The sequence below is a fragment of the Salmo salar genome, chromosome 14 (genome assembly GCF_965601325.2).
Source record: "Salmo salar chromosome 14, fSalSal1, whole genome shotgun sequence".
NCBI lineage: Eukaryota > Metazoa > Chordata > Actinopteri > Salmoniformes > Salmonidae > Salmo > Salmo salar.
In genome coordinates, this window is record NC_138304.1 from 39,665,824 (window position 1) to 39,690,340 (window position 24,517).

The 24,517-nt window shown below is 44.2% G+C and overlaps 1 protein-coding gene and 1 pseudogene across 1 annotated transcript; one reads left to right on the plus strand and one right to left on the minus strand.

Annotated features, from left to right (window-relative positions):
- Positions 1 to 17,271: 17,271 nt before the first annotated feature.
- On the minus strand, positions 17,272 to 21,626 carry metap1d (methionyl aminopeptidase type 1D (mitochondrial)). The gene is made up of 9 exons (XM_014140898.3): positions 21,386 to 21,626; positions 20,263 to 20,423; positions 19,707 to 19,856; positions 19,304 to 19,495; positions 19,059 to 19,222; positions 18,776 to 18,873; positions 18,460 to 18,507; positions 17,706 to 17,784; positions 17,272 to 17,590 (listed from the first exon to the last, which is right to left on the minus strand). Exons 1-9 carry the CDS (start codon positions 21,423 to 21,425, stop codon positions 17,491 to 17,493), a joined length of 1,032 nt encoding a protein of 343 aa, XP_013996373.1. The 5' UTR covers positions 21,426 to 21,626; the 3' UTR covers positions 17,272 to 17,490.
- Positions 21,627 to 22,998: 1,372 nt separating this feature from the next.
- On the plus strand, positions 22,999 to 23,117 carry LOC123726931 (uncharacterized; annotated as a pseudogene).
- Positions 23,118 to 24,517: the final 1,400 nt, after the last annotated feature.

The window sequence follows — 24,517 nt, forward strand, 5'->3', positions numbered from 1 at the left end:
CTGTTCCAACATGCAGAGAGAGAAATAATTTCCCTGAGCGCAATCCAAAACCTCACCCTACCCCTCCTTAACCATGTAGTTACTCCTCCCTCTCCCTCCCAAAACCTCACCCTACCCCTCTCTACTCTGTAGTTACTCCTCCCTCCCTCTCCCTCCCAAAACCTCACCCTACCCCTCTCTACTCTGTAGTTACTCCTCCCTCTCCCTCCCAAAACCTCACCCTACCCCTCTCTACTCTGTAGTTACTCCTCCCTCTCCCTTCCAAAACCTCACCCTACCCCTCTCTACTCTGTAGTTACTCCTCCCTCTCCCTTCCAAAACCTCACCCTACCCCTCTCTACTCTGTAGTTACTCCTCCCTCTCCATCCCAAAACCTCACCCTACCCCTCTCTACTCTGTAGTTACTCCTCCCTCTCCCTCCCAAAACCTCATCCTACCCCTCTCTACTCTGTAGTTACTCCTCCCTCTCCCTCCCAAAACCTCACCCTACCCCTCTCTACTCTGTAGTTACTCCTCCCTCTCCCTCCCAAAACCTCACCCTACCCCTCTCTACTCTGTAGTTACTCCTCCCTCTCCATCCCAAAACCTCACCCTACCCCTCTCTACTCTGTAGTTACTCCTCCCTCTCCCTCCCAAAACCTCACCCTACCCCTCTCTACTCTGTAGTTACTCCTCCCTCTCCCTCCCAAAACCTCACCCTACCCCTCCTTAACCATGTAGTTACTCCTCCCTCTCCCTCCCAAAACCTCACCCTACCCCTCTCTACTCTGTAGTTACTCCTCCCTCTCCCTCCCAAAACCTCACCCTACCCCTCTCTACTCTGTAGTTACTCCTCCCTCTCCCTCCCAAAACCTCACCCTACCCCTCTCTACTCTGTAGTTACTCCTCCCACCCTCTCCATCCCAAAACCTCACCCTACCCCTCTCTACTCTGTAGTTACTCCTCCCTCTCCCTCCCAAAACCTCACCCTACCCCTCTCTACTCTGTAGTTACTCCTCCCTCTCCATCCCAAAACCTCACCCTACCCCTCTCTACTCTGTAGTTACTCCTCCCTCTCCCTCCCAAAACCTCACCCTACCCCTCTCTACTCTGTAGTTACTCCTCCCTCCCTCTCCCTCCCAAAACCTCACCCTACCCCTCTCTACTCTGTAGTTACTCCTCCCTCTCCCTCCCAAAACCTCACCCTACCCCTCTCTACTCTGTAGTTACTCCTCCCTCTCCCTCCCAAAACCTCACCCTACCCCTCTCTACTCTGTAGTTACTCCTCCCTCTCCCTCCCAAAACCTCACCCTACCCCTCTCTACTCTGTAGTTACTCCTCCCTCTCCCTCCCAAAACCTCACCTTACCCCTCTCTACTCTGTAGTTACTCCTCCCTCTCCATCCCAAAACCTCACCTTACCCCTCTCTACTCTGTAGTTACTCCTCCCTCTCCATCCCAAAATCTCACCGTACCCCTCTCTACTCTGTAGTTACTCCTCCCTCTCCCTTCCAAAACCTCACCCTACCCCTCTCTACTCTGTAGTTACTCCTCCCTCTCCCTTCCAAAACCTCACCTTACCCCTCTCTACTCTGTAGTTACTCCTCCCTCTCCATCCCAAAATCTCACCGTACCCCTCTCTACTCTGTAGTTACTCCTCCCTCTCCCTCCCAAAACCTCATCCTACCCCTCTCTACTCTGTAGTTACTCCTCCCTCTCCCTCCCAAAACCTCACCCTACCCCTCTCTACTCTGTAGTTACTCCTCCCTCTCCCTCCCAAAACCTCACCCTACCCCTCTCTACTCTGTAGTTACTCCTCCCTCTCCCTCCCAAAACCTCACCCTACCCCTCTCTACTCTGTAGTTACTCCTCCCTCTCCCTCCCAAAACCTCACCCTACCCCTCTCTACTCTGTAGTTACTCCTCCCTCTCCCTCCCAAAACCTCACCCTACCCCTCTCTACTCTGTAGTTACTCCTCCCTCTCCCTCCCAAAACCTCACCCTACCCCTCTCTACTTTGTAGTTACTCCTCCATCTCCATCCCAAAACCTCACCCTACCCCTCTCTACTCTGTAGTTACTCCTCCCTCTCCCTCCCAAAACCTCACCCTACCCCTCTCTACTCTGTAGTTACTCCTCCCTCTCCCTCCCAAAACCTCACCCTACCCCTCTCTACTCTGTAGTTACTCCTCCCTCTCCATCCCAAAACCTCACCCTACCCCTCTCTACTCTGTAGTTACTCCTCCCTCTCCCTCCCAAAACCTCACCCTACCCCTCTCTACTCTGTAGTTACTCCTCCCTCTCCCTCCCAAAACCTCACCCTACCCCTCTCTACTCTGTAGTTACTCCTCCCTCCCTCTCCCTCCCAAAACCTCACCCTACCCCTCTCTACTCTGTAGTTACTCCTCCCTCCCTCTCCCTCCCAAAACCTCACCCTACCCCTCTCTACTCTGTAGTTACTCCTCCCTCTCCATCCCAAAACCTCACCCTACCCCTCCTTAACCATGTAGTTACTCCTCCCTCTCCCTCCCAAAACCTCACCCTACCCCTCTCTACTCTGTAGTTACTCCTCCCTCTCCCTCCCAAAACCTCACCCTACCCCTCTCTACTCTGTAGTTACTCCTCCCTCTCCATCCCAAAACCTCACCCTACCCCTCTCTACTCTGTAGTTACTCCTCCCTCTCCCTCCCAAAACCTCACCCTACCCCTCTCTACTCTGTAGTTACTCCTCCCTCCCTCTCCCTCCCAAAACCTCACCCTACCCCTCTCTACTCTGTAGTTACTCCTCCCTCTCCCTCCCAAAACCTCACCCTACCCCTCTCTACTCTGTAGTTACTCCTCCCTCTCCCTCCCAAAACCTCACCTTACCCCTCTCTACTCTGTAGTTACTCCTCCCTCTCCATCCCAAAACCTCACCTTACCCCTCTCTACTCTGTAGTTACTCCTCCCTCTCCATCCCAAAATCTCACCGTACCCCTCTACTCTGTAGTTACTCCTCCCTCTCCCTTCCAAAACCTCACCCTACCCCTCTCTACTCTGTAGTTACTCCTCCCTCTCCATCCCAAAACCTCACCCTACCCCTCTCTACTCTGTAGTTACTCCTCCCTCTCCCTCCCAAAACCTCACCCTACTCCTCTCTACTCTGTAGTTACTCCTCCCTCTCCCTCCCAAAACCTCACCCTACCCCTCTCTACTCTGTAGTTACTCCTCCCTCCCTCTCCCTCCCTCTCCCTCCCAAAACCTCACCGTACCCCTCTCTACCCTGTAGTTACTCCTCCCTCTCCCTTCCAAAACCTCACCCATTCCACCTCACACCTCGTAACCCTTTCCTATCTCTAAATCTATTTTCCTCCCTCAAGCCATCCCAGCCAAACCCAACTCTTCCCTACCCATCCTCCCTGTCCCTCTTTCCAACCTCCCTGTCTCCCCCTCACGGGTCGTCACAAACATACAATTTTACACACACACACACACACACACACACACACACACACACACACACACACACACACACACACACACACACACCTTTAGAAAGTATCCCTATCCCTTGACTTATTCCACAACGTGTTGTGTTACAGCCTGAATTCAAAATAAAATACTTTTTTGGGGGATAGACATGTTTTTAGACATTTGTGCAAATTTATTGAAATTGAAATGCAGAAATCTCTCATTTACATACATTTTCACACCCAAGTCAATACTTTGTAAAAGCACCATTGGCGGTGATTACATACATGAAGGGCACTTTTCGGCATTTGCTGTATGATCGATGAGATCATTTTTCCGCTGTCCCGGTAAATTCCACCAGATGGTGAATGGAATCTTATTGCAAATGTACAAAACATCACCAATCACGACATGGCCATTTCTCCTAAACGGAAAAGACTTCGAAGACGAAACTTGGTGAGCATAGGGTTGGACTAATGGGCTGTTAGCCCAGAACCAAGATAGAACCGAGGCCTCAGCGCTTTTTGAGTTAAGGCAATTTTTCTGGGATTAAAGGTCAAAAATGAAAATAGAGCGCTAATTTGACTGCTTCACGTCAAAGTACATGAACCTACGGTGTCAGGAAAAAAAGAACCAGCCATTTATCTATCGTAATTTAAGAAAAATCATACAATGGTCAAAGAAATGCGTTTTTTTTCCCAAAAAGTTACAGATCCAATTGCAGCGTGTTCAGACGAATCCGTTAAGATGGGTTTCGGAGCTCTGCGAGATTTCTGTGATTTTCTGAAATCACACACACTCATTCAACCCTCTGTAAATCAGTCAGTTCTTAACGTAAAGACTCAAGAATTCTGTAAGAGCCTACCCCAAGGAGGATATGTGTTTACTTTCAGCTTCCTGTGTCAACCGGAAGTGCCTTAAATTGGGGTCATAGGGGCTGTTTCGAAGGGTTAAAAAGGTCAGATCTTGTCAAAACTTCATATGTGTGATTAGGAAACCCTCATGAACTGTAAATCAGTCATTTCTCTCAACAGATGTCAAAGAAAAGCTCTCTCTCTCTCACACACACACACACACACACACACACACACACACACACACACACACACACACACACACACAGCAAGGATGGAGTGACACAGTGAGGGGCTTAAAGAAACACAGAGCCTGCAATGGTATTACCATAATCTCTAGGCTGTGCCGAGTTCAACGAGATGCCCTGCTTGACCGTAGCTCGCTCAGTCTGAGCGCAGCGACCGTGAAAAAAAGTAGGCCCAAAATGAAGCCTGGACCTAAATTTCAGATGCTTTTGGGTGACAGCGGGAGAACCGTTAGGGTTAGAAGCACAATTCAACCTCAGGAACGTTCCTGAGGTCCTCCCGATCTGTGAAAGCCTAACCTTGACTGTGCGGCATTAACCCTTAACAGTGAAAACAGGGTGTTTACATCTAACAGTTTGCAATGACTTCTCTCCCCATAGGAATATATTGCCTGCTCCCCTAAATTCAACCTGAAGCCAATGTGGGTTATGAATGCCTTATGAACCTGTCTTCGATGACAATCCATCAGGCCACTATGAGGTCTACCTGTGTTGATTGTAAGCTTCCTGGAGCAACCGGAAGTGGTTAAATTCACCCTAAAGGTGTTTTGATATAACCAACGTGCAGTTTGTGAGAAATAGTACATTCAACCCTGTGTAAATCAGTCAGTTCTTAACTTAACCTGTTTAGGATAGGGGGCATTATTTTCACGGCCGGATAAAAAACGTACCCGATTTAATCTGGTTATTACTCCTGCCCAGAAACTAGAATATGCATATAATTGTTTGATTTGGATAGAAAACACCCTAAAGATTCTAAAACTGTTTGAATGGTGTCTGTGAGTATAACAGAACTCATATGGCAGGCCAAAACCTGAGAAGATTGCATACAGGAAGTGCCCTCTCTGACCATTTCTTCGCCTTCTAGGGCATCTTTATCGAAAACAGAGGATCTCTGCTGTAACGTGACATTTTCTAAGGCTCCCATAGGCTCTCAGAAGGCGCCAGAACGTTGAATGATGACGCTGCAGTCCCTGGGCGAAAAACTGTAGTGCATTTGGATAGTGGTCGATCTGAGAACAATGAAACGTGCCGCGCGTGAAGAGTCCATTTTACATTTTCAGTCTTTGAACGAAAACAACGTCGCCCGGTCGGAATATTATCGCTATTTTACGAGAAAAATCGCATAAAAATTGATTTTAAACAGCGTTTGACATGCTTCGAAGTACAGTAATGGAATATTTTGAAATTTTTTGTCACGATACGCGCCGGCGCGTCACCCTTCGGATAGTGTCTTGAACGCAAGAACAAACGCAGCTATTTGGATATAACTATGGATTATTTGGAACCAAACCAACATTTGTTGTTGAAGTAGAAGTCCTGGGAGTGCATTCTGACGAAGAACAGCAAAGGTAATCCAATTTTTCTTATAGTAAATCTGAGTTTGGTGAGTGCCAAACTTGGTGGGTGTCAAAATAGCTAGCCATGATGGCCGGGCTATCTACTCAGAATATTGCAAAATGTGCTTTCACCGAAAAGCTATTTTAAAATCGGACATAGCGATTGCATAAAGGAGTTCTGTATCTATAATTCTTAAAATAATAGTTTTGTTTTTTGTGAACGTTTATCGTGAGTAATTTAGTAAATTCACAGGAAGTTTGCTAGTTCTGTATGCTAGTTCTGAACGTCACATGCTAATGTAAAAAGCTGATTTTTGATATAAATATGAACTTGATTGAACAAAACATGCATGTATTGTATAACATAATGTCCTAGGAGTGTCATCTGATGAAGATCATCAAAGGTTAGTGCTGTATTTAGCTGTGGTTTTGGTTTTTGTGACATTATATGCTAGCTTGAAAAATGGGTGTCTGATTATTTCTGGCTGGGTACTCTCCTGACATAATCTAATGTTTTGTTTACGTTGTAAAGCCTTTTTGAAATCGGACAATGTGGTTAGATAAAGGAGAGTCTTGTCTTTAAAATGGTGTAAAATAGTTTGTAAAATATGTTTGAAAAATGGAAGTTTTTGGTTTTTGAGGAGTTTGTAATTCGCGCCACATCATTGGATATTGGAGCGGTGTTCCGCTAGCGGAACATCTAGATGTAAGAGGTTAAAGACTTAAAACTCAGGATTCTGTAAAAGCCTGGGCCTTCCGCTGACACCGCCTTGTGTAGAGGTCCTGGATGGCAGGCAGCTTTGCCCCAGTGATGTACTGGGCTGTACGCACTATCCTCTGAAGTGCCTTGCGGTCGGAGGCCGAGCAATTGCCGTACCAGGCAGTGATGCAACCGTTCAGGATGCTCTCGATGTTGCAGCTGTAGAACCTTTTGAGGATCTCAGGACCCATGCCAAATCTTTTTAGTTTCCTGAGGGGGAATAGGCTTTGTCGTTCCCTATTCAAGACTGTCTTGGTGTGTTTGGACCATTCTAATTTGTTGTTGATGTGGACACCAAGGAATTTGAAGCTCTCAACCTACTCCACTACAGCCCCGTCGATGAGAATGGGGACGTGCTCGGTGTTCCTTTTCCTGTAGTCCACAATCATCTCCTTAGTCTTGGTTACGTTGAGAGATAGGTTGTTATTCTGGCATCGCCAGGTCTGACCTCCTCCCTATAGGCTGTCTCGTCGTTTTCGGTGATCAGGCCTACCACTGTTGTGTCGTCAGCAAACTTAATGATGGTGTTGGAGTCGTGCCTGGCCATGCAGTCGTGGGTGAACAGGGAGTACAGGAGGGGACTGAGTACGCACCCCTGGGGAGCTCCAGTGTTGAGGATCAGCATGGCAGATGTGTTGCTACCTACCCTCACCACCTGGGGGTGACCCGTCAGGAAGTCCAGGATCCAGTTGCAGAGGGAGGTGTTTAGTCCCAGGGTCCTTAGCTTAATGATGAGCTTTGAGGGTACAATGGTGTTGAACGCTGAGCTGTAGTCAATGAATAGCATTCTCACATAGGTGTTCCTTTTGTCCAGGTGGGAAAGGGCAGTGTGGAGTGCAATAGAGATTGCATCATCTGTGGATCTGTTTGGGCGGTATGCAAATTGGAGTGGGTCTAGGGTTTCTGGGATAATGGTGTTGATGTGAGCCATTACCAGCGTTTCAAAGCACTTCATGGCTATGGACGTGAGTGCTACGGGTCTGTAGTCATTTAGGCAGGTTGCCTTTGTGTTCTTGAGCACAGGGACTATGGTGGTCTGCTTGAAGCATGTTGGTATTAGAGACTCAATCAGGGACATGTTGAAAATGTCAGTGAAGACACCTACCAGTTGGTCAGCACATGCCCGGAGCACACGTCCTGGTAATCCATCTGGCCCCGCAGCCTTGTGAATGTTGACCTGTTTAAAGGTCTTACTTACGTCGGCCTCGGAGAGCGTGATCACACAGTCGTCCGGAACAGCTGATGCTCTCATGCATGCCTCAGTGTTGCTTGCCTCGAAGCGAGCATAGAAGTGATTTAGCACATCTGGTAGGCTCGTGTCACTGGGCAGCTCGCGGCTGTGCTCCCCTTTGTAGTCTGTAATAGTTTGCAAGCCCTGCCACATCCGACGAGCGTCGGAGCCGGTGTAGTATGATTCAATCTTAGCCCTGTATTGACGCTTTGCCTGTTTGATGGTTCGTCGCAGGGCATAGCGGGATTTCTTGTAAGCTTCCGGGTTAGAGTCCCGCACCTTGAAAGCGGCAGCTCTACCTCTACCCTAGCTCAGTGCGAATGTTGCCTGTAATCCATGGCTTCTGGTTGGGGTATGTACGTACAGTCACTGTGGGGACGACATCCTCAATGCACTTATTGATAAAGCCAATGACTGATGTGGTGTATTCCTCAATGTCATCGGAAGAATCCTGGAACATGTTCCAGTCTGTGATGGCAAAACAGTCCTGTAGTTTAGCATCTGCTTCACCTTACCACCTTTATATAGACCAAGTCACTGGTGCTTCCTGCTTTAATTTTTGCTTGTAAGCCATATGTTTGCCATATGACATTTGCCATAAACTTTGAATGAAATGCCGTCCATTTGAGTGGTATTGGACATCGTGTATATGTTTCGTACGGTGCCAATATGTTCCCATTCATTTTTGTCCATTTCAGGGGGGTCTTCCCTTACAGATTTTAGTCATCTTGGGTAAGTCTGTACCAGCCTTGCACATCTGGATTTGGAGATTTTCTCCCATTCTTCTATTCTACAGATTTTCAATAGGATTCTAGTCTGGGCTTTGGCTGGGCAACTCAAGAACTATCACGTTCCTTTTCTTGTTATTTTTTTATAAAGAAATATAAAAAATGTCCACTTTTGTCCCCAATTTTGTGGTATCCAATTGGTAGTTAGTCTTGTCTCATCACTGCAACTCCTGTACCGACTCGGGAGAGGCGAAGTTCGAGTCCTCCAAAACACAATCCAACCAAGCCGCACTGCTTCTTGACACAATGCCCACTTAACCCGGAAGCCAGCCGCACCAATGTGTCGGAGGAAACACCGTACACCTCGCAACCGTGTCAGCGTGCACTGCGCCTGGCCCGCCACAAAAGTCGCTGGTGCATGATGGTACAAGGACATCCCTACCGGCCAAACCCTCCCCTAACGCGACGACGCTTGGCCAATTGTGCGCCGCCCCATGGGTCTCCCGGTCGCAGCCAACTGCAACAGAGCCTGGACTCCAACCCAGAATATCTAGTGGCACAGCTAACACTGTGATGCAGTGTCTTAGACCACTGAGACGGAGCCTGGACTCCAACCCAGGATCTCTAGTGGCACAGCTAGCACTGTGATGCAATGTCTTAGACCACTGTACCACTTGGGAGGCAATCACATTCTTTTTCTAAAGCCATGCCAGCATTGCTTTGGCTGTATGCTTGGGGTCATTGTCCTGTTGGAACATAAATCTTCGCCCCGGTCTTAGGTCGTTTGCACTCTAAAGCAGGTTCTCATCAAGGATTTGCCTGTATTTGGTTCCATTCATTGTTCCCTCTATCCTTACCAGTCTCCCTGTCCTTGCCACTGAAAAGCATCCCCATAGCATGATGCTGCCACCACCATGCTTTATGGTAGGGATAGAGTTAGATGGGGGATGAGCTGTGCCTGGTTTTCTCCAGAACTAACGCTTTGCATTCAAGCCAAATAGTTACATTCTTGTCTAATCAGACCACAGAATCTTTTACCTTATGCTTTGAGTCTTTTACGTGCCTTTTTGCAAACACATGGTGTGCTGTCATGTTCCCTTTTTCTCAGGAGTGACTTCCGTCTGGCCACTCTCCCATAAAGCCCAGATTGGAGAAGTGCTGTAGAGACCTTCTGGCAAGTTCTCCCATCTCAGCCAAGGAACTCTGTAGTTCTGTCGGAGCAGTCATTGGGTTCTTGGTCACGTTCCTGAACAAGGTCCTTCTTGCCCAGTTGCTCAGTTTGGTCGGACGGACAGCTCTAGGCAGTTCCATATTTTTCTCATTTGCCAATGATGGAGACCACTGTGCTCTTGGAAACATACAACACTGTATAAATTGTGTTATACCCTTCCCCAGATATATGCCTCATCACAATTCTATCTTAGCGATCTAAAGGACAGTTCTTTGGACTTCATGGTATAATTTTTGTGCTAACATGCACTGTCAACTGTGGAACCTTATATAGACAGGTGTGTTTCTAAATCATGTCCAATCAAGTTGTAGTGATATCCCAAGAATGATCAAAGGAAATTGGATACAGCTGAGATCAATTTGGAGTGTCATAGCAAAAGGGTGTGAATACTTATGTAAATAAGTATACATTTGCAAAAAAATCTAAAAATATTTTCACTTTGTCATCATGGGGTATTGTGTGTAGATGGGTGAGAAAAACTATATTTAATCAATTTTGAATTCAGGTTGTAACACAACAAAATGTGGAATAAGTCAAGGGGTATGAATACTTTCTGAAGGCACTGTAAAACCACACCCTGTTATCTTATCCAAATTGAGATACAGCATATTTCTGAGGAAACCAATTTCCCCAACCTGGTCTTAGGGGTAAACATAACATAGTAAATGTAAATCCGGGATACTCCAATTACTATATGTTACGAATTGCAATTCGTACAATATGTTATGATTTTGCAAAACGTAAGATATGTTACAAATTCAAATTTGTTGTGGCTAACATTAGCTAGGTGGCTAAAGCTAAAGTTAGCTAGGTGGCTAACGTTAGCTAGTCTAGGGGTTAAGGTTAGGAGTTACGTTAAAGGGCTAAGGTTAAGGTTAGGGGAAGGGTTAGCTAACATGCTAAATATTGCAAAGTAGCTAAAAACTAGTAAGTAATTGCAAAGTTACTAATTAGCTAAAATGCCAATCTTTGGGTTGCTAGACATTTGTGTTATATGCCTAGCCATCCACCCCGACTTACCACCCTACTTTTCAAACACACCAAGAAAGTCGTGATGAAGGCACGACAACGCCTTTTCCCCCTCGGGACACTGAAAAGATTTGGCATGGGTCCCCAGATCCTCAAAAGGTTCTACAGCTGTACCATCGAGAGCATCCTGACCGGTCACATAAGGCAAATGTTTGGCATCCGACCATAAGGCGCCACAAAGTGTAGTGCGTACGGCCCAGTAGATCACTGGGGCCAAGCTTCCTGTCATACAGGATCTATATATTAGGCGGTGTCAGAGGAAGGCCCCAAAATATTGTCAGACTCCAGTCACCCAAGTCATAGACTGTTCTTTCTGCTACCGCACGGCAAGCGGTACCGGAGCGCCAAGTCTAGGTCCAAAAGGCACCTTAACAGCCATAAGACTGCTGAACAATTAATCAAATGGCCACCTAGACTATTTGCATTGACACCCCCCTCCTTTGTTTTTACACTACTGCTACTCACTGTTTATAATCTATGCATAGTCACTTTACCCCTACCTACTTGTAAAAATGACCTCGGCTAACCTGTACCCCCCCACACACATTGACATGGTACTGATACCCCCTGTATATAGCCTCATTAATGTTATTTTGTTTTACTTTATTAAATTTTTTTCCTTTAGTTTATTTAGTAAATATTTCCTTAAAACTGCATTGTTGGTTAACGGATTGTAAGTAACCAATTCACGGTATTCGGCGCATGTTACAAATAAAATGTGATTTTGATTTGGTTTGGTTTTAATTTGCCTTAAGTCACCTTCTGTTTTATGTAACTGTACCAAATGTAACATATCATTCTAATTTGAGTGTACCAGCTTTACATTTACTATGTTACATCAAGTCTAAGAGACCAGGTTGATTGCCCAGAAAAGATATTAAATATGAAAATAATGTCTTGCTAAGGTACAGCGGTTCAGGAAGTTTGTTCTAAACTGTTTCAACGAGCATTGCATAATCTGACACAGTTGGATTAAAGCTTCTTTTAAGACAGGCAATGCTGAAACATCAGCAACATCTGATATGTATTCATATTATCTACTCAATCATCCACTTCACTACTTCTTTGTGCATCCTGTCTTTTCAGCAGAAGGGAATTCTGCTTCTCCTTAGCAAGGTGCCACTTAGATAAATCTGATCATCGGATCTATAAATCACCTAATTTACAGTTAACTGAGCATGACCAAATCAATCAATGAAATGTATTTACATCAGTAGTTGTCACAAAGTGCTTATACAGAAACCGAGCCTAATACCCCAGAGAGCAAACAATGCAGATGAAGAAGCATGGATCCCTACGATATTGAGATGAGTGAATCTGCACAGAGAGGACAAACGAGCAATATATCTACTTCCTTTGATCCTGTCATTCCCACAGGAAGAACACACCCTCGTGACTGGCACACTGGCACTAGGTATAAACACACCCAGGGGGCAAGGAGTTTCTCTCAAATGTTTAAGTCTGGCTACAATAGCCTCAAAGTGGAGTTATTTTACACAACAATGTACTATAGGGATACTGTAAATATACTGTATGGATTGTCTATAACAGTTCAAAGCAAAACTTTCACATCACACCCAGTCAGCTCTCCTTTGATCAAATATTGAATAGGTAATTCATTATCAAATACTTCATTATCAAATACATACAAAAGGATGAAGAATGCATCAACTGCCTCTCAACTATTCCAGGAATTCTTGGTGTTTCTTGATAACTGTAAACCTTGATTTGAAAAGTCATTTTATGATTCATGATTTTATTCAGATCCCATTAGCTGTTGAAGAAGCAGCAGCTACTCTTCCTGGGTCTACACAAAACATGAAATAATACTGAACACCAATAGACAAGAACAGCAACTCAAATGTAAAAACTAAGAACACTACGACCAAACAACAATACAACTAAAGTATCTAACGTTTCATAATTAAATATTCCCATTGAGGCATCAGTGTGGCTTACATTACTTTGACAATGTAATAGCAGCAAATGTTATGTTTGTGTTCATCTACCTCCTAAACAACACACTGTAGCGACAGCCAGAGCTGGGTTTGAACCAGCGACCCTGCGGAAATATAGCTAGTGCACTACCACAAATGCCATAAAGCTCCTGACATGTTGGTAAAGGGCCTTGGCTTATATGCATACAGGGATACTGTTATTACTAAGGCTACAGGATGTACATACATAGCAGTGCAAGGCCATCTAGTGGCCTTGCACAGAAAAAAAAAATAAGAAAAAAAATGTATGAAATTGTATGAAATGTATGCATTCACCACTGTAAGTCGCTCTGGATAAGAGCGTCTGCTAAATGACTAAAATGTAAAATGTAAAAAATGTTATCAAGTACAGTAAAATGCCCCCCCATGACTCAACACTAATGTGAAGTAAAGGAAATGGAGGGGTCCATATTGATAGTGTTGATATGGACAGGTGATGATATATTCATGGTGCGCTTTCAACTAACCTGTGTTTTCAGATAAAGGCAGATGAAGGAGAGGAAGCAACTTCAGACTATTGAGACACAGCCTAGCCTATACCCCACTTGCAGCTGCTGCTGTGGTCTGAAGATCATGATTTATATTTACAGTGGAGTCGGAGGTAAGCCTTAATGCGTGGTGGGCACACATAGACAGTGTAAATATACCCTCAGTCATCTCAGTCAGCCTTAATGGTTGTTTTGCTCGCCTGTGTGGGTGAGCACTGGCGCCGTCGGTAATTATGAAGTGTGTAAGGTGGAGTAGACTATTGGTATGTGTCTGCCGGGTTGTAGCAACATCACACAAAGACCCCCAGATGGCGCCATCACCTCTCGCTGATCCGAAGGTGAGTGCGAGCAGAGAGCGCACTGAGGGCGAAACAAATATCCAAAAGCTTACAACATTCTTTGCAAGTGAAAAAGTTATAACAAAAAAAACGACAAAAGATATAAAACCTTTGTCATAATAATAGATTGTATAATAAGGGTATTGAATCATGATAACATGAAATGGTAATAAGGTGTACAAGGCGTCACACGAAGTCACAGTCAAGGGGATTTTTCTTTGGCTTCTTGCCCACCCATCAGTCTCCTGGTTCACGTCACACCAGACCGTCGCATCCAGAGGAGCAGACACCTGAAGCTTCAGTCATTCCATGTCTTGAATACGAGATGACACCACTCCAACATATCTAGGCTATGGAGTAGATACAGATAAACAGTTTATTTATTGACAACTCTCATAATAACAGTGGGCTATTTGATCATAATTTGCCACGTGTAGGCAATCATTGGAGACTTAGACAGTGGATAATTACCTTGGAAAACTACTTTTTGAATAGAATGGAATAGAAATATTATCCTAAAAGACTCAATTTAGGCAGTTATTTGCAGATGTGCATAGCGTTATGGTGCCATAACTGGAGTTTTACAGACTGCTGACACAGCTATGCAATCAACTCAGACTACCTCGATTCACTACGCCATGCACGAATCACAGGAATCTCAAATCTTACCGATTTCAAGGGCTACAGGATGCAACTTCTTCCCTAACCAACCAACCGGACACTGCTCAGATCAGCCGCACGGCCAGCTGAAGTTTGACTCTCATTCTTTTCTGGAATATAATGGGAATAACGGTCTCTACAGTCCCGGGATGTATGAGTTTGGGTTCCCCGCCTCTTACGGTTGTTACGGATCTTATATGGGCTCTTCACCTCACACCACGGACACAGGTGGGTAACATTATCACAGTATTTCACTATTTGTTGATTCGAATGTGGCTGTGCCCTTGATCATTGAATGCCACTATTTGTCTGCTCCTAAATATGGACCGAGGTAAAAGTAGTTTGATATTGGATATTTGGTGGATATTGTGTTTTATTTCATCAATAGCTATTGAACCAAGCGTGCCACGACTATGAATATGTTATATTCTGAATCAGGGAAGGATAGACAAAAATCCACGGCTTTATACAAATAAAAAGCGGATTTTTCTCCATCCTCCCCCGATTCGGAATATATAATTTTCATAGTCATGGCACGCTTTGTGTAAGAGCTAAAAAGTATAATAAAAAAGTATAATAATTTGAACAAAAGAAAAAGAGGTGGATTTCTGTCCATCCTCCCTGATGAAGAATACACTGAGTGTACAAAACATTAGGAGCACCTGCTCTTTCCATGACACTGACTGACCAGATGAATCCAGGTGAAAACTATAATCCCTTATTGATGTCAGTTGTTAAATCCACTTTAATCAGTGTAGATGAAGGGGAAGAGACAGGTTAAAGAAGGATATTTAAGCCTTGAGATAATGGAGACATGGATTGTGTGCATGTGCCATTCAGAGGGTGAATGGGCAAGACAAAAGATTGAAGTGCCTTTGAACAAGGTATGGTAGTAGGTGCCAGGCTCACCGGTTTGAGTGTGTCAACAACTGCAACGCTGCTGTGTTTTTCGTGCTCAACAGTTTCCTGTGTGTATCAAGAATGGTCCACCACCCAAAGGACATCCAGCCAACTTGACTCAAGTGTGGGAAGCATTGGAGTCAACATGGGCCAGCATCCCTGTGGAACACTTTCTACACCTTGTAGTCCATTCCCTAACGAAGTGAGGCTGGTCTGAGGGCAAAAGAGAGTGCCACATAATTTTCATAGTGATGGCATGCTTTGTGTAAGAGACACTGAAGATTGAAAGCCCCCCCCCAAAAAAAGAAAATCCCCATGGCATGCTTGGTCCAATAGCTATAGACGAGAGAAAACAGAATATCCACAGAATATCCAATATAAAACGAATTTTATCTTGGTTAAATGTGTATGTATCAATTATGTGCAGTTATGCAAATCCAGATGTGTAAGCAAACTGTAATAATCTCCTTTTATAACTAACCCATCATTTCCCTATCATTTGGTAATTTCTGTACTTTTCAGAAACATTGTGTTGGCTCTTTATGCCAGGTTTTGTTTTTAATCATAGTACAGGATACATTGTGTTAATCAATGATAGTCCTACTATTAATGGTCATACACATTTTCTCAGAGAAAGAGGAGAAGGAGCCAGAAGTCCGAATGGTAAAGGGAAAACAAAAGAAAGTCCGGAAGCCCAGAACCATCTACTCCAGCCTGCAGCTGTGCGCGCTCCAGTGCAGATTCCGAACGAGGCAGTATCTGGCGCTACCTGAGCGTGCGGAGCTGGCCGCTTCACTGGGACTCACGCAGACACAGGTGTGCCATGTTCATTTTCTGACCATGATGGACTTCAATGATAATCATTTATGATTTAAAATAGTATTATTTTCATTATATGCTAAATGCATTTCATATGTACAGTAAGTGCATTGTATTGTATACAAGTGCGCTACACTTTCTGCCAAGAGGTCTGGAGTTGTAAGGCACTTGTCTGGAGGTAGCAGTGGGCTTGTATGACGGGAATTTCAAACACCACCCATACTTTCTCTCCCAGGTGAAGATTTGGTTCCAGAACCGTCGCTCAAAGTTGAAGAAGCTATGTAGAAACGGCCAGATGCCACCAGAACAGCCGGAGACTCCATGTGACTCCCCTAGGTCCAGCAGCTCTTCTCATGCTACAACGGTGCACTGGGCCCCCCATGGGATTACCGAGACAGGAGGCTCAAGCAATGAGCAGAACTGTATCCCTCCAAGCACCCCATCCTTTTACAGTAACTACTCTTGGTACTCAGCAACAGACTCTGTGGCACTCTCCCAGCAGAGTCCAGTACTATATCAACCACCGAATCCTTCAGTTGATGTGGGTACAATTTATTGATATACAGGACTAAAGATACTGAAAACCTGCTGATGGGAAAATCTATGTGTGGACTCTGCTTTCACCTGGCAGGAATATGAGCAATTTTTATTTAGCAGATAAACAGTTTATGACCAGTTTATTTCAATGAATTCCTGTGTGTTTGAGAATAACATTGATATTGAATATTGTGTAATAAATGTGCCATATTGTACTTATGACAAGAATGTGGCCTAAGGAACTTAAAAGGCATCGCTTCAATAGAATTAGTGGAAATAACTAGAGCACGGTATCTAATTGGTCTAGAGGAAAAACTAAATAAGTTACTAACAACGTAGAGCTGGAGGTTGATGTGATTAGAGACTATTAGTAGGGCTGAATACATCACGCATGCAGCCAAACAACGCAGCATCAATAACATCAAGTCATGACATAATCAGCCCAGAGGACGTATGATACTCTGCAAACCTTGCAGTCCTAACAACGTTAACACAAGATAATCTTATGATGCCGTCAGTCAGAGAGAAGAATGTGCTCCCCAGATTAGAATTCATTTGATTTCCTGAAACATAAAGTCAAATGTGTTATAGCAACATTGCAATGACCACATATTGTTTCCTAATATTTTGTCAGACACAAAAGTGAAAGGTAAATTATGATATGCTAATGATTCAAAGACAGACACTGTTTCTAATTAAAAGTGAACTAAAGCTTTATTTAAATAATAAAACATATTTTCTACACAAAGTCATACAAAATAATGCACTAGTGCAGTCTCATTTGAGTCATTATCAATGCCCAGTTTCCTAGTCTCTCTTTGGTACTAACCCTGGGTCAGTTTGGTGTTTTACCTCTTCATAGATGTTGATGTGACTGGGGTGTGAACAGCTGATCTGAAAACAGGGATTAGACTCCTATTGGCGATGGCTCATCCTCCTTGGGTAGTTTGGTGAGAATATCCACACCGTCAGAGGTGATGACTACTGTGTGTTCAAACTGGGCTGACCTGAACACACACACACACACACACACACATACACATACAGGTTAAGCCGGGGTATCAGTGACACTTTGTGCTATAACCCTTTATGTCAGTCGTATGTAGGCTGTAAGTGGCCTACCTCTTGTCGTCTGCAGACACTGCTGTCCATTTGTCCTTCAGGATTCTGAACTCTGACGATCCTTCCATCAATATGGGCTCTGCATACACAGATTTAACGTTAAAGGGATACTTTGCGGTTTTGGCACAATGACTGGAAGTCTATGGGTATCTGCTAGCATGCTAGTAGATACCCATATAGTTCCAGTCATTGCGCTAACACTAGTTAGCATTGGCTCGAGAAACTACCTCTAACTTCCTTGTAGAGACATAATAACTGTATTCATGAGTTCATCTGACTCTGGGGAAGTAGATAAAGGGCCTCATTGGGGCGGCAGGTAGCCTAGTGGTTAGAGTGTTGGACTTGTAACCGAAAGGTTGCAAGATCGAATCCCCGAGCTGACAAGGTAAAAATCGGTCTTTCTGCCCCTGAACAAGGCAGTTAACCCACTGTTCCTAGGCCCTCATTGAAAATAAGAATGTGTTCTTAACTGACTTGCCTAGTTAAATAAATAAAGGTGAAATAAGGCAAAATCTCTTTAACACACCTGCAGCTAGATACACACACTCCTATTCATCATAAGATGCAAAATTCATCAGACTGACTTTATGTCTGTATTTTGAAAGTTATATATCTTCAAACTTGACTGCTGACAAGCTAAACATTTTGGGGCTATATCAACATTGGACTAATGAAACAAATACCCAAACATTGTTTTAGGGTGGAGTTTTCCTTTAACATACACATACACTGACAGACAGGACATGTAACTGACCTATAGTGAAAGTCATCCCTTCATCCATGGTCATATCATTGGCATTAGCTGTCAGATAAATGAGAAAGTGATATTTAGGTCCAATATACTGTAGGTAGGGTTGCAAAATTCCTGGAACTTTCAATAAATTCCCCAGTTTTGCAGAAATCCGGGATGGAGGAGTCTGGGTTTCCTGCTTATTCCTACAACTGGGATTTCAGGAAAACCAGAGGAAAACCATGAAAAGTTCCTGTAATTTTGCAACCCTAACTCTAGGTAATGGTGAATGAGTGGACCATATAAAACTGTAGGATTGCTGTGAGATACCAACTCTTACCATGGTGCCAGATCTCAGGATGGCAATGGAAGTAGGAGCCTATGCCATGCCCAATGAAGTAGGGACACACATGGAAACCATTGGAATGGGCTATTTCACTGTAGGAGGAAGAGAGGGCCAGTAGATTATACAAAACAACAAAGGGGTGTGTGTGTGTGTGTGTGTGTGTGTGTGTGTGTGTGTGTGTGTGTGTGTGTGTGTGTGTGTGTGTGTGTGTGTGTGTGTGTGTGTGTGTGTGTGTGTGTGTGTGTGTGTGTGTGTGTGTGTGTGTGTGTGTGTGTACCTGATAGTGTTACCTATAACACACAGTGGAGCCCCAGGTTTACAGGCAGCAATGGCCTCATCTCTACACTTCCTGGCTGTCTTCACTAGCTTTCGCCCCATCTCGTCCACACAGCCAATCAGGAACGTCTCTGAAGTGTCACCATGGTAACCCTCCAGATAGACCTGATGAAGGGATTGGGGGGGTAAGGAATGTGGAACGGTGGATGTGCCCGTGTGTGTATGTGAAGGGGGGGTAAAACTCACAGTCACATCAACGTTGATAATGTCTCCATCTTGCAGTTGCCGGGTGTCAGGTATGCCATGGCAGACCACATTATTGACAGAGGTGCAGACTGATTTGGGGAACCCCCCATATCTCAGGGGGGAGGGGTACGCGTTGTGACGAATCGTCTCCTGGTGGACGATGAAATCTATCTCATCTGTCATCATGCCAATCTGGGGGTCAGAGGTAAAAGCTATGACGTTATTAACTTGGAATGTCAGCAAACAGACAGACACACTCTCTTACTCTCTATAACACACACACACACACACACACACACACACACACACACACACACACACACACACACACACACACACACACACACACACACACACACACACACACACACACACACACACACACACACACACACACACACACCTTGAGACTGCGTCCTGCCAGCAGAAGTATTTGTCTGGCTAGCTGGCAGGCTCTGGTCAGGCCCTGGATCTGCTCCTGGTCTTTGATCTCTATGTAGTCTGGCCAGTCTGGGACCTGACCACTGTTCACATAGTCAGGCCTCAGGATGTGCTACAGACAGACAAAGAAAGAGAGTGAGAGACAGAAAGGGAGAGCGAGGGAGAAATAGAGATGAAGAGAGAGAAGGAGGGGGAAGAGTGAGATGGAGAAAGGGGGGGGGGGGAGAGGGCAGAGGACAGTCATTTTATTGTATCACAAGGGCCGTGTTTGAGAGCATCAAAACTGTGATATATCATGGGTAAATTGTGATTGACTGACTGATCTACAAATCATATTGAGTGGTTATTCATGATGCAAAGTGATTTGTAGATCAGTCAGTCTCGACTCGCCTTTTAAGTCAGCTGCAATGTTGAACGCGCCCAATGTATGAGGTAAGTGATCCATTGTAACTTGGGCAGTGACTGGCAGAGCGAGATATGTGATGCATTGTGGGATATTGAGTACATACTGTACCTACCTTGGGGACTGGGTAGGCTGGTCTGACGACAGCCGGTCTGACTACACTGTGAGAGCTCTTCCACTTCCTCCAGAAGAACTGCCGGTGCTGCTGGGATTGGACACCCCAGGGTGAGCCACACCCCCACAGACCACACACCCTCTGGAGGAAACCCCCCAATCCTGGAAAGAGACAGACACACATACAGATAATCAGACTGAAAAGGAAACGAAACACCTAAATTGCCAATATGAAAATTGCTAAACAGTATATCACTTTTTTACTTTAAACCCACTCACACAGCTCTCCTCCAGTACATGACCACCTAATAGTACTGCTTGTGGGTCTTTGTGGAGTATTCCAGTGGTACACTCCCACCAATTACAGAGCGAAGATAATGTTATTAGCCAATAAGGTTTAATGTAGTCAAAATATAACTATGACACACCAGACATCTATATGGCTCTGGACTACAGACAGTCATTCCATTATAGACTCTCTGAGAGGGTTCTAATAGAAAGTAATATCTTTAAATATTAACTCATCCACTCATGGTCTGCCAGCAGCTTAACTAATTGATCAGTCACATGTGAAAATCAGTTGACTTTGACACTGATTGATTTGACTTAATATGACATGTAAATGCCTATATTAATCAACTCAAAGCAAATTGAGACATTTGCACATGTCAGCTTTGCCCAGAAACTGATCTAAGGATAGTACATCTGTTTTCCACCCTAATGGCAAAGGTTAGGATTGGGGGAAGAGTACTAATCCTAGATCTTTCGTCATGGGCCACTTCTACAAGGTGCAGACACGACAGGCGCCCCACGTTTGTTTACATCCGCCAAAGACAGCACCCACCTGACAGGCCGTCAAGCCTGCTAGTCCCATAGGTCTAAAGTCTATCCAAATGAGACATGTAGTTTTATTTCAATTACACAACTGCCAGTATAAATTACAGCTGTCAACCTCACGTTATGAAATACGCGTCCTCTGATCAGTGTAATAGTGCTTCTCAGAGGTTGTCATCTTTTTATTTGAAGTTCTATCAGAAGCATTGTTTTCATATCGCTCATTCGCCATCTTCGGATCAACATATGTTGGTGGTTATCTGATTATTAACTTATTCGCGAATTCTTACCTGCTCTTGATAGAAGTTTAGCGCCACTGGGCGCCGCCATATTGTTTGTAGTGGAGGATCACATCACTTTACGTCATGGATTGTATTTGCATAGATTCACTCAGGGCCATAAAATGATGTTCAAGACAAGCACACACACACATTTTCTTTTGGAAATGTCATTTTTTTCAGTCCATCTCCCAGTCGAATGTATTGACCAATCAAATATTGAATGTCTTACGAGAGAAATACGAGCTATTCCTTCTTCTTCTTCGAGGAGGTTTAATGGCGGTTGGCATCCAACAAATGTAGCATTACCGCCACCTACTGGACTGGAGTAAAAGCCCCTTATACCTTGCTTGAATTTTTTATTTTTTTAAAGAAATAATACAAATACCCTACCATCTAATACTACACTCACAAAAAAAATTCTGGCCTACAGCCTGAAAGGATGGGACACCCCCACTTAACACACCCTGTAACTCTTCTGATGTCAAATCTCGCACACACGAATACCTCAAATACCTCTTTGCAGCTGCCACCACAACCTCTCTTTTCTGCGACTTACGCTCCATCCCTGCAGTACAGTTGATAACCATTACTATAAATGTAAAAAATCCAATCTTACTGAAACATATATCACTTGTTGGTTTATCCCTCTGTACTGGTACAGATATATTACTCCTCTCAGTATCCCTCCCTCTTGATCCATCTTCCTCTACTTTCTTCACTGCCTCAGCATATGACAACTTCTGCGCTACTCTAACCGTGGAAACCTCAACCTGCCTCTCTCACACGGGACATTTCTGATCCCCTGCCCCATGGGCACCCCTGCAATACCACTACTTTCCCCAATGCTACAAATTCCTTTGTCTCATGACTTTCTGCACACTTCTCACACCTAGGAACCTCCCTCCTACATACTGCTGCCACATGCCCATAAGTGTGACACCTGTAACAACGTAATGTATTTGGCACAAAGCTCATACAGGATAACTTATATATCCTAACATCCCTTTGTTGGGCAAAGACTCAACATCAAAACTCAAAAGAACAGACAATGACTCTTCAGTTTTCACCCGCCCTGAAACCACAAATGAATCAGCCAGAAGGCAAGGGTCCATTTTTTTTCTAAAACTTCACTCCTACTGTCAGAGACTCATCTTTATCCTGACCCTCAGTGCAAGCCTCAGGCTCCAAGAACTTCACCACACCTACCACCTCCGATACTTTGCCCTCATTCACTTCCATTTCTCCTCCTGTCTTAAACTCACTCTGCTTACACGTTCTACCATTCTTCTTTAACAAACCATCTCCCTTTTTTCCGCCATTTTTAATCAACTCAAGCTCATCCTCTTCCTCTCTCTCTCTCTTAGACCTCCTCTGCCTCTCTTTTTTCCTACACTCCTCTGTATTCCAAGTATAAGTATCCTTACAATAATACTGCATTTCTCCTGACATACTTCTTGTTCTTGCCTTGTCAAGGGACGCTATTTAACCGGCTGTCACAATCTCCGTACAATCAGCACGAACCCCTCGGGATGTAGCGCTCAACAGTGCATCCCACTTGTAAAGCCTACAATCTATTCCAGAGGCTCATCAGCTTTTTATAGAGCGCAAAAGCACGTTCCTTCGCTTACGGCCATACCAGCCTGAATACGCCCAATCTCGTCCGATGTCAGAAGCTTAACAGGGTCGGGCCTGGTAAATACTTGGATTGGAGACTGCCTGGGAATTCCAGGTGCTGTAAGGTTTTTGTCCAGTAGGGTGTACTGGTCTCTGGTATTATAAAGGAGCAACTGATGAGCCTTTTATTCATAACAGTAAAAATATGATGATGTTGGTCTGTCCTGCTGATGTCAAAACCAAAAATGATTGGTAATTTAGGATATAATTACCAGTGAGGATATCAATTTAGGGTTCAAACAGCAGAATCAACACCTCAGTATCAGGTCACCATGTGAGTTGGTGAGCACCAATAGCAGGCCTACTTGTCACATATTGCTTTATCCTCTTTAGTGAGTTAGCAAAACTCACCAACAAGCATTTTCTTTTTAAATGTTGTTTATTGGGATTATATAGCCTACACATAAATCACATTTTCCCTAACATTTGACAGATAATAATAAAAACTGTTCAGTAAAACAATAATTTTCACCCTTTATCATCATTCAGATAAATAAGATCCATTAAACTAACCCCCAAGGGCCTTCAACCACTATTAGACTACTACTACACAGGATCTTGGTCAGTATAGGCCTACAGAGGACAGTATTTCCCTCTATAGCAGTCAGCACAAACATTAGTTACAATTTGTAACACATAGACAAGACCAACTAGAAGTGTACAATGAGAATGTGGGCCAACAACCCTGTTCTTCTCACTTACAGACACCTCGACAAGGTTAGAAAGACACCACTAGTTCTACTGAAAATATCTTTTTTTTTCTACTGGCAATTACTCATGTCAAATATTGGCCTCGCCTTCCAAAATCCTGTTTATTTTACTTACCTCCCCAGGCTTAGGAACTACTGAGAAAAGCTTTGGTTTCTGAGGATAGTCAAACATTAAACTGCATGCTGTGTAGCAGAAAACAATTTGTAAAGTGCTCAACCAAAGAAAAAGCATCTCAGCTGTGCTCTTTTTTGGATGTGTGTGTGTGTGTGTGTGTGTGTGTGTGTGTGTGTGTGTGTGTGTGTGTGTGTGTGTGTGTGTGTGTGTGTGTGTGTGTGTGTGTGTGTGTGTGTGTGTGTGTGTGTGTGTGTGTGTGTGTGTGTGTGTGTGTGTGTGTGTGTGTGTGTGTGTGACTGTTTGACCTTACAAACATTGCCTGAAGACCATTATCAACAATACTCTGGATGTTTGTCAGCAGGAAACCTGTATAGCCTCCTATTCTACAGTCTCTGCCAAGAGGTCTAGATCTAGAACTTTATGGCACAGGAGAGAGAGAGAGAGAGAGAGAGAGAGAGAGAGAGAGAGAGAGAGAGAGAGAGAGAGAGAAGGGCGGTCGCTACATATGAGGACATCGATATCTCAACTTACTGTTGAGAGTTATAACAGTAGAATACACAAGGTGCAATTTCAGACTTGGTTCTGCATCAAAAGCTTTCCACTTATTACATGTCACTCACTGACGGTCACTCAGTTATCCCA

Bases quoted from the DNA above. Each gene is read 5' to 3' on its own strand.
- metap1d (XM_014140898.3), bottom strand. From the start codon at position 21,425: ATGGCGGCGCCCAGTGGCGCTAAACTTCTATCAAGAGCAG. The intron at 19,223-19,303 runs GTGAGTTTTACC...TCCCTTCATCAG, and splicing joins TTATCAACGTTGATGTGACT to GTCTATCTGGAGGGTTACCA. The intron at 17,785-18,459 runs GTCAGTTACATG...CTGTGTATGCAG, and splicing joins AGGGATGACTTTCACTATAG to AGCCCATATTGATGGAAGGA.